The 10,777-nt window shown below is 44.9% G+C and overlaps 1 protein-coding gene across 5 annotated transcripts in view; it reads left to right on the forward strand.

The window, feature by feature from the left end:
• The first annotated feature begins 257 nt into the window (after positions 1-257).
• MTA3 (metastasis associated 1 family member 3) overlaps positions 258-10,777 on the forward strand; it is a 187,364-nt gene continuing 176,844 nt past the window's right edge. For 3 of the 5 annotated variants that reach the window (XM_026456106.1, XM_026456109.1, XM_026456110.1), the window contains exon 1: positions 258-348. In XM_026456106.1, coding sequence (XP_026311891.1) covers positions 327-348 — 22 coding nt within the window. In that variant the 5' untranslated portion in view covers positions 258-326. The remainder of the gene's footprint in view (positions 349-10,777) is intronic. The other 2 variants (XM_026456107.1, XM_026456108.1) reach the window with 1 other exon arrangement.

Genomic DNA, 10,777 nt, shown 5'->3' on the forward strand with positions numbered 1-10,777 from the left:
ATTAAAGGGTCTAATCAGTTTAGTTTACTTAATGCCAGTATTATTATATGTTTGACATTCCGGTTGTGCTTGGAAGCAGAACAAATGTTGCTCATCCTTATTTGAATTTTTTAGCTCTGTGGTTATCCTGCAGTTGTGGTTGGCACCAGTATTAATGAGCATGATCATATACTTGTGCTGTATCTAGTTTTGTTTTATGAATTATTTGACTCTAATATTCAGTACAAATGACTTTTATTTTTCTTATCTCTTAGACTGCAAGTGGCAACGTGGAAGCAAAAGTAGTATGCTTTTATAGACGACGTGATATTTCCAACACACTTATAATGCTCGCAGATAAGCATGCTAGTAAGTTGTTTTTCTCTGATTAAAAAATGTTTGTCTTGTGTTTTTCATAATGAGGTGCAGAGATGCTTTTTCTTACCTGAAGCCTTTTGCTTGTCCATTTATCTTTCTTGTAGTTTTGATGGGAGTAAAATAAGTGATACTAACTGAAAACAAACACTGGTGTTTGGTTTTAGTGTATATATGTGTGTATGTCATTGTGTGTGTGTGTGTGTGTGTATGTGTATAACTTTTTTTTTTTTTTTTTTTGAAACAAAGTTTGCTCTGCCACCCAGGCTAGAGTGCAGTGGTGTGATTATGGCTCACTGCAGCCTCAAAATCACGGGCTCAAGTGAGCCTCCTGCCTCATCCTTGCAAAGTGCTGGGATTACAGGTGTGAGCTATCAGGCCTGGCCTAGTATATAGTTTTTTAGGTTGCATCACATTTATTAATTGGTGAAAATGTTGACATAGAAACCTTTGTAAATAGGCTTTAGCAAATGATCTGGGCAGTGTCTTGCCATCTCCTGTTTTCAGTGGTGAATTTTTCTTTTTAGAGATGGAGTCTTGCTATGTTGCCCAGGCTGGTCTTGAACTCCAGGCCTCAAGTAATCTCTCACCTTGGCCTCTCAAAGTGCTGGGATTACATGCATGAACTGCTGGGCCTGGCCCACTGATGGTTTTGTAAGGATACAGATAGGAGGAAATTTATACTTCACTGTTTTGGAGGATGTTTTCTCTCCGCTAAAATACCTGAATAATACTTAGTTTTTTTGGCGAGGGGACTAGGTCTTGCTCTGTTGCCCAGGCTGGAAAGTGCAGTGGCACAATCATGGCTCACTGCAGCCTCGACCTCCCAGGCTCAAGCAATATCCCCACCTCAGCCTCCAGAGTAGCTGGGTCCACAGGTGTGTACCACAACACCAGGCCAATTAAAAAAAAAACACGTGTTACAGAGATAGTCTCCCTATGTTTCTCAGACTGGTCTGGAACTCTTGGGCTCAAGTGATCCTCCTGCCTTGGCTTTCCAAAGTGCTGGGATTATTGGTGTGAGCTACCATGCCCAGCCAGATTTTTTTTCCCCTTACCTTTTAAGTTCAGGGGTACATGTGCAGGATGTGCAGGTTTCATTATTTTATTTATTTAATTAATTTTATTTATTATGTATTTTGAGACGGAGTCTCGCTCTGTCACCCAGGCTGGAGTGCAGTGGCACTGTCTCGGCTTACTGCAACCTCTGTCTCCCGGGTTCAAGTGATTTTCTTGCCTCAGCCTCCCAAATAGCTGGGATTACTGGCTAATTTATGTATTTTTAGTAGAGACAGGGTTTCACCACATTGGCCAGGCTGGTCTCGAACTCCTGATCTCAGGTGATCTACCTGCCTTGGCCTCCCAAAGTGCTGGGATTATAGGCATGAGCCACCACTCCCGGCCTATTATTTTGATTATTATTATTATTTTTTGAGACGGAGTTTCACTCTTGTTGCCTAGGCTGGAGTGCAATGGCGTGATCTAGGCTCACCACAACCTCCACCTCCCGGGTTCAGGCGATTCTCCTGCCTTAGCCTCCCTAGTAGCTGGGATTACAGGCATGTGCCACCACGCCTGGCTAATTTTGTATTTTTAGTGAGGTGGGGTTTCTCCATGTTGGTCAGGCTAGTCTTGAACTCCAGACCTCAGGTGATCTGCCCGCCTTGGCCTCCCAAAGTGCTGGGATTACAGGCATGAGCCACCACGCCCGACCTTAAATTTAAAGAAAATTTTAGCCAGTTTGAATTTTCAAAAGAACAATAAACACACTGAAGTGATTTAAATTTCAAGACAGAAAGTACATTATGTTGAAAGCTTTTTTTTTTTTTTTTTGAGACGGAGTCTCGCTCTGTCGTCCGGACTGGAGTGCAGTGGCCGGATCTCAGCTCACTGCAAGCCCCGCCTTCCGGGTTTACGCCATTCTCCTGCCTCAGCCTCCCAAGTAGCTAGTATTACAGGAATGCACCAACAAGTCCCGCTAATTTTTGTATTTTTAGTGGAGACGAGGTTTCACCATGTTGGTGTTGAACTCCTGACTTCAAGTGATACGCCCACCTTGGGAATGCTGGGATTACAGGTGTGAGCCACCGCACCCGGCCAGTTTGATACTTTGATTTATTTTTATTTATTTATTTATTTTTTGAGACGCAGTCTTGCTTTCTCCCGGGCTGGAGTGCAGTGGCCGGATCTCAGCTCACTGCAAGCTCCGCCTCCCGGGTTTTACGCCATTCTCCTGCCTCAGCCTCCGGAGTAGCTGGGACTGTAGGCGCCCGCCATCTCGCCCGGCTAGTTTTCTATATTTTTAGTAGAGACGGGGTTTCACCGTGTTAGCCAGGATGGTCTCGATCTCCTGACCTCGTGATCCGCCCGTCTCGGCCTTCCAAAGTGCTGGGATTACAGGTTTGAGCCACCACGCCCGGCTAATACTTTGATTTATAATCACTATGGTCTTGAGGACCCTGAAGCTTTTGAAATGTTCTGGTATGGGTATAAGGAAGAATGCTGTTTGCAAAGGTTTGTTCTGAGTTTGCTTGAGAGTCGTTGCCCCACTGTGTTGTAGATTTAGCCAGGCAAGTTAGTTGTCTCATAAGTTAAATTCTTACTGTATTTTCTCCTGTAGTTCATAGTGTTTTTCTGCTTCTGTATAGAAAGTGTTCATTATTTCAATTAATTGCTGACATGTAAAAGAAAAAAGTGTTCATTATGATATGAGTTCTGTCATGTTTACAAATTATATATTCAACATATCAGGGCTTCACATTTGCTACTGATAATGAGAACAAAATATTGCTTTAAAAGCACCAGGCTCCTAGCCTCAAGGGATCCTCACAAAGTGCTGGGATTACAGGTGTGAGTAACCATGGCTGGTCCCAAATTGCTGTTTTTTCCCCCCTTTATGGTTTTTTTTTTTTTTTTTTTTTTTTGGAGACAGGGTCTGGCTCTGTTGCCCAGGCTGGAGTGCAGTGGCAGGATCATAGCTCACAGCAGCCTTGAATCAAGCCTTGGCACAAAGGATCTTCCTGCCTCAGCCTTTAGAGTAGCTGGGAGTACAGGTGCAACCCACCATGCCTAGCTAATTAAAAAACATTTTTTTGGTAGAAATGGGGTCTTGTTATGTTGCCAGGGTAGGTCTCAAACTCTTGGCCTCAAACAATCCTCCCATCTCAGCCTCCCAAAATGTTGAGATTACAGGTGTGAGGCACCACACCCAACTAGCAACAACCTTAGAAGCTAGATTATGAGCATGATTAAATCCAAAGTATACGAATATAAATGAGATTTAAAAAAATATTTTATTATCTATTTATTTATTTATTTATTTAGAGACAGACTTTCACTCTTGTTGCCCAGGCTGGAATGCAATGGCATGATCTCGGCTCACTGCAACTTCCACCTCCCATGTTCAAGCAATTCTCCTGCCTCAGCCTCCCGAGTAACTGGGATTTACTTTCAAAGGCAACTATATATCTAGGAATGGTGGAGTTAGATGTATCTTACTGTATTTCTGTTGTATTGACTAAAACATCAGGTGCAGAGAGCACATAAAGTTGTCTGAAGAGTTCATGTTTTATGAGGAGTTTTTTAGGGAGGGTTAATGGAGAAAGTGTTATTAGAATGAGTTCAAAACTGGAGTCCTGAGTGTGGATGCCACTTAATTTTCCTGAACTTTAGTTTTTCCATTTAAAAAACTCTTCTGATTATGGACTCTTTCTTTCTTTCTTTCTTTTCTTTTCTTTTTTTTTTTTTTTTTTGAGACGGAGTCTTGCTCTGTCGCCCAGGCTGGAGTGCAGTGGCCGGATCTCAGCTCACTGCAAGCTCTGCCTCCGGGGTTCACGCCATTCTCCTGCCTCAGCCTCCTGAGTAGCTGGGACTACAGGCGCCCGCCACCACGCCCGGATAGTTTTTTGTACTTTTTAGTAGAGACGGGGTTTCACCGTGTTAGCCAGGATGGTCTCAATCTCCTGACTTCATTGATTCGCCCGTCTGGGCCTCCCAAAGTGCTGGGATTACAGGCTTGAGCCACCGCGCCCGGCCCTTTTCTTTCTTTTCTTTCTCTTTCTTCCTTTCTTCCTCCCTTCCTCCCTTCCTCCCTTCCTCCCTTCCTCCTTCCTTTCTTCCTTTCTTCCTTTCCTTTCCTTCCTTTCTTTCCTTTCTTTGTTTTCCTTTCTTTCTTTCTGACGGAGTCTCGCTCTGTTGCCCGGGCTGGAGTGCAATGGCCGGATCTCAGCTCACTGCAAGCTCCGCCTCCCGGGTTTACGCCATTCTCCTGCCTCAGCCTCCCGAGTAGCTGGGATTACAGGCACCCACCACCTCGCCTGGCTAGCTTTTTTTGTATTTTTTAGGAGAGACGGGGTTTCACTGTGTTAGCCAGGATAGTTTCGATCTCCTGACCTTGTGATCCGCCCGTCTCGGCCTCCCAAAGTGCTGGGATTACAGGCTTGAGCCACCGCATCCGGCCTCTTTTTTTATTTTTTGAGATAGAGTCTCGCTCCGTTGCCCAGGCTGGAGTGCAGTGGCACAATCTTGTCTCACTGCAGCCTTCCTGGTTCAAGCAATTCTGATGCCTCAGCCTCCCAAGTAGCTGAGAGTACAGGCGCATGCCACCACGCCTGGCTAATTTTTGTATTTTTAGTAGAGATGGGGTTTGACCATGTTGGCCAGGCTGGTCTCCAACTCCTGGGCTCTCAAGTGATCCTCCTGCCTTGTGCTCCCAAAGTGCTGTGAGAGCCACTGCGCCTGGCCATTATGGACTCTTTTTCTTTTCTTTTTATTTTTTGAGTTTCTCTCTTGTTGCCTAGGCTGGAGTGCAGTGGCGTGTGATCTCGGCTCACCGTAACCTCCACCTCCCAGGTTCAAGCGATTCTCCTGCCTGAGCCTCCTGAGTAGCTGGAAGTACAGGCATGCGCTACCACGCCTGACTAATTTTGTAGTTTTAGTAGAGACAGGGTTTCTCCATATTGGTCAGGCTGATCTCGAACTCCCGACCTCAGGTGATCCGCCCACCTCTGCCTCCCAAAGTGCTGGATTACAGGTGTGAGCCACTGCGCCCGGGTTACAGACTCTTAAAAAAAAAAACAAACTTATTATTACAGAAAACTTTCATCAAGTACAAGCAGAGAAGAATACAATATGCCTGGTGTTTCCATCACTGTGTATTAACAGTGATCCATACATGATCAATTTTGATTCATCTAGACCCCTACTCGCTAGCCCATTAGTTTGAAGCACGTCAAAGAAGCCTTACCGTTTTATCTGTAAATATTTCAGTACTTACTTCTAAAAGGTCATAACTTCTTTCAGTCTTTTTTTTTTTTTTTTTTGAGACGGAGTCTTGCTCTGTCACCCAGGCTGGAGTGCAGTGGCCGGATCTCAGCTCACTGCAAGCTCCGCCTCCCGGGTGCACACCATTCTCCTGCCTCAGCCTCCCAAGTAGCTCGGACCACAGGCGCCGGCCACCTCGCCCGGCTAATTTTTTGTATTTTTAGTAGAGACGGGGTTTCACCGTGTTAGCCAGGGTGGTCTCGATCTCCTGACCTCGTGATCCGCCCGTCTCGGCCTCCCAAAGTGCTGGGATTACAGGCTTGAGCCACCGCGCCCGGCCATGTCTTTCAGTCTTAAAGTGTCCAAGTGTGTAAGGAACTCTCATGCCGTTTACTCAGATTCAACAGTTGTTAACAGTTTGCCCTATTGGCTTTATCATGCTATATATAATGCAAACATACATATATTATTTTCTGAACCATTTAAGAGTAAGTTGGAGACTTCAGTGTATTTTTTTTTTTTTTTTTTTTTGAGATGGAGTCTAGCTCTGTTGCCCATAGTTGAATAAAAAATTACATAAACCTAACACTTTGGGAGTCTGAGGCAGGATGATTACATGAACCCAGGAATTAGATACCAGCCTGGACAGCACAGGAAGATCCCATTTCAACAACAACAAAAAGAAAAGATTAGTTGGGTGTGATAGCACACAGCTCTGGTCCCAGCTACTCAGGAGACTAAGGCAGGAGGATTGCTTGAGCCCAGGAGATTGAGGCTGCAGTGAGCTGTCTTCACACCACTGCACTCCACCCTGGGTGACAAAGGGAGACCCTTTCTCTTGGGGGGGAAAAATGGATTAAGAGACCTAGAAAATAAGTCCAGAAGCCATAAGTTTTTTTTTTTGTTTGTTTGTTTTTTGAGACGGAGTCTCGCTGTCATCCAGACTTGAGTGTGGCGGCACAATCTCGGCTCACTGCAATCTCCACCTCCTGGGTTTAAGCAATTCTCTTGTCTTAGCCTCCCAAGTAGCTGGGATTATAGGTGTGTACCACCATGCCTGGCTAATTTTTGTATTTTTAGTAGAGATTGGGTTTCACCATGTTGGCCAGGCTGGTCTCGACCTCAGGTGATCTGCTCTCCTTGGCTTCCCAAAGTGCTGGGATTACAGGTGTGAGCCACCATGCCCAGCCTCATAAGAGTTAAGATATAAAAATAAATGATGTCAGTTCAGAGCCAAAAATAAGAAACGAAAAAATGAGAAAAGGGGAGATTATGAAAAATGAAAACATTGTAAGTTGAGTTTAGTAATAATATGAAAGACCAAATGAAGATTCTTTTTTTCTTTCTATTTGAGACAGAGTTTCACTCTGTCACCCAGGCTGGAGTGCAGTGGCGCAATCTCTGCTCCCTGCAACCTCCGCCTCGTGGGTTCAAGTGATTTGCCTGCCTCAGCCTTCTGAGTAGCTGGAACTACAGGTGCACGCCACCACTCCTGGCTAATTTTTGTATTTTTGTAGAGACTGGGTTTCGCCATGTTGGCCAGCATGGTCTCGAACTTCTCACCTCAAGTGATCCACCTGTCTTGGCCTCCCAAAGTGCTCGGATTAGAGGCATGAGCCACTTTGCATGGCCCCATCTTGTATTTTATTTATTTAGTTATATATAATTACAGTTCTACCTACAGAGGAGGGTGAGATAGGAGAATCACTTGAGTCCGGTATTTCAAGGTTGGAATGAACTATGACTGAGCAATTGCATTCCAGCCTGGGCAATAGAGTGACACCTATGTCTCTTAAAAAAAAAAATTACAAATGATGAATAACTTCCTGACAAATAAAAAGAAAATTTAGGGCTAGGTGCAGTGGCCCACGCCTCTAATCCTGGCACTTTGGGAGCCGAGGTGGGTGGATCACTTGAGGTCAGGAGTTCAAGACCAGCCATACCAACATGGTGAAACCCTGTCTTTATTAAGAATACAAAATTAGCTGGGCATGGTGGCACACACCTGTAATCCCAGCTGCTTGGGAGGCTGAGGCAGAATTGCTTGAACCCAGGAGGTGGAGGTTGTAGTGAGCTGAGATCATACCGTTGCACTCCAGCCTGGGCAACAGGAGTGAAACTCCATCTCAAAAAAAAAAAGAAAAGAAAATTTAGGCTGGGGACAGTGGCTCACACCTGTAATCCAAGCACTTTTGGAGGCTAAGGCAGGAGGACCACTTGAGTCCAGGAGTTGGAGAGTAGCCTGGGCAACACGGGAAGACCTCATATCTAAAAGCGAGAAAAAAAAAGGAAATTTCAAAAAACTGGTACAAGGAAGGAAAACACACACACACACACATACACACACACACACACACACACATCATTGGTTGGGCATGGTGGCTCCCAGCACTTTGGGGGGCCGAGGCAGGTAGATCACTTGAGGCCAGGACCAACATGGCAAAAACCCATCTCTAGGAAAAATACAAAAATTGGCACGGTGGCTCACACCTGTAATCCCGGCACTTTGGGAGACTGAGGCAGGCGGATCACGAGGTCAGAAGTTCGAGACCATCCTGGCCAACATGGTGAAACCCTGTCTCTACTAAAACTACAAAAATTAGCTGGGTATGGTGGCACATGCCTATAGTCCCAGCTACTTGGGAGGCTGAGGCAAGAGAATCACTTGAACCCGGGAGGCAGAGGTTGCAGTGAGCTGAGATTGTGCCACTGTACTCCAGCCTGGCGACGAAGCGAGACTCCATCTCAAAAAAAAAGTAAAATGTAAAAATTAGTCGGGTGTGGTGGCAGGCGCCTGTAATCCTAGCTACTCAGGAGGCTGAGGCAGGACAATGCCTTGAACCCGGGAGGCGGAGGTTGCAGTGAGCCAAGATCATGTCACTGCACTCCAGCCTGGCTAACACAGTGAGATTTGTGTCAATTTTTTCTATCTCAAAAAAATTAAAATAGGCCGGATGCAGTGGCTCACACCTGTAATCCCAGCACTTTGGGAGGCTGAGGTGGGCGGATCACAAGGTCAGGAGATTGAGAGCTTCCTGGCTAACACGGGGAAACCCCGACTCTACTAAAAATACAAAAAAAATTAGCCAGGCGTCATGGCTGGCGCCTGTAGTCCCAGCTACTCTGGAGGCTGAGGCAGGAGAATGGCCTGAACCTGGGAGGCAAAGCTTGCAGTGAGCCAAGATCTCGCCACTGCACTCCAGCCTGGGTGACAGAGCGAGACTCAGTCTCAGGAAAAAAAAAAAAAAAAAAATTAAAGTAAAATAAAAAATAAAACATTAATACAGATCTCTGGAGGTTGAGGCTGCAGTAAGCTGTGATTGCGCCACTCACTCCAGCCTGAGTGACAGAACAAGACCCTGCCTCCCAAAATATGTTAGCATTTGAATGAGTAAACATTTAAAAGATACAAAAATGTATTCAGTGCAAAAGCTCCCTATATCAGGACCCCCCCCAAAACCCAGTTCTCCCCGACAAGTCATTATTATTACTGGCTTCTGGTGTCTTTTCCAGTGAGAATTCTTGTGTATGAAAGAAAATACATACAAAAGTGTATATACACGTTCTTTCCTCTGCAACAGGTTTTTTCTTAAACTTTTTTTTTTTTTTTAAGACAGAGTCTCACTTTGTCTCCAGGCTGGAGTGCAGTAGTGTAATAACAGCTCACTGCAACCTCCACCTCCCGGGTTCAAGCAATTCCCCTGCCTCAGCCTCCCAAGTAGGTGGGACTACAAGTATGCACCACCACGCCCAGCTAATGTTTTGTATTTTAGTAGAGACGGGGTTTCACCATGTTAACCAGGATGATCTCGATCTCCTGACCTCGTGATCCACCCGCCTCGGCCTCCCAAAGTGCTGGGATTACAGGCATGAGCCACCATGCCCGGCCCAGGTTTTTTCAAAAATGATAGCAGATTAGAATGTTTTCTCATTTTTTCTCTTGATTTCCCTTCCTTTATTTATTCATTTATTTGTTTGTTTGTTTTTTTTGAGACAGAGTTTGGCTGTCACCCAGGTTGAAGTGCAGTGGCACAATCTCAGCTCGCTGCAACCTCTGCCTCTCCGATGTAGGGATTCAAGTTATTCTCCTGCTTTAGCCACCTGAGTAGCTGGGATCACAGGTGTGCGCCACCACACCCAGCTAATTTTTGCATTTTTTGTAGAGATGGGTTTTTGCCATGTTGGATAGATTGGTCTTGAACTCCTGGCCTCAAATGATCTGCCCACCTCGGCCTCCTAAGGTCCTGGGGTTACAGGTGTGCCTGGTGTACTAACCTAATGTTTTTTATGCTTGCAAATTGTATGAATCATCTTGTGAATCACTGCAACGGAAATGCATATGTAAATTAAAATGTAAAAACTATTTACATTTTCTGAGTTCATAAGACTCAGAGTCTTAACATTTTTCTTTGGATTTTTATAATTAGTAAAACTAAAAGTGTGACATTTTCATAGGAAATCTTAAGCTTAGTGGGACTTCCTTTCCAATTAGCTTAATGAATCCTTGAAATAATATACATCATTGCTAGAATGAGACAGGTTTATCTTTCATTCTGTTCCTCATGTTTGATTTATAATCATGTAGATTCTAACACAATTTTTACATGTAAGTAGGTAGATCAGAATGGTGGAGTTTTGCTTATGTATTCATTTACCAAATGTATTTTGAGTTCCTGCTGTGTACTGGACATTCTACTAAGTACTGGTGATGAGTGGTGAACAAAGCTACCGAAATCTCTGCCCTTAGAGCTTATAAAGGTCTCAGTTCTTTGTTCTTCTCAACTGTGTTTGAAAAAGCATATAGCAGTCATTGACAATAAAGGATTTTTAATGATTTAGCAGCTGTCAATTAAATTAGGTCCTCCTCTTTTAGTTTTGCTAGAAGCAGATAGTTTGAAACCAGCAGACATGGAAGAGGTTTAGGTTTTAACAAGTCATAGGCCGGGCGCGGTGGCTCAAGCCTGTAATCCCAGCACTTTGGGAGGCCGAGACGGGCGGATCACGAGGTCAGGAGATCGAGACCACCCTGGCTAACACGGTGAAACCCCGTCTCTACTAAAAATACAAAAAACTAGCCGGGCGAGGTGGCGGGCGCCTGTAGTCCCAGCTACTCCGGAGGCTGAGGCAGGAGAATGGCGTAAACCCGGGAGGCGGAGCTTGC

Source organism: Piliocolobus tephrosceles, chromosome 15, assembly GCF_002776525.5.
Source record: "Piliocolobus tephrosceles isolate RC106 chromosome 15, ASM277652v3, whole genome shotgun sequence".
NCBI lineage: Eukaryota > Metazoa > Chordata > Mammalia > Primates > Cercopithecidae > Piliocolobus > Piliocolobus tephrosceles.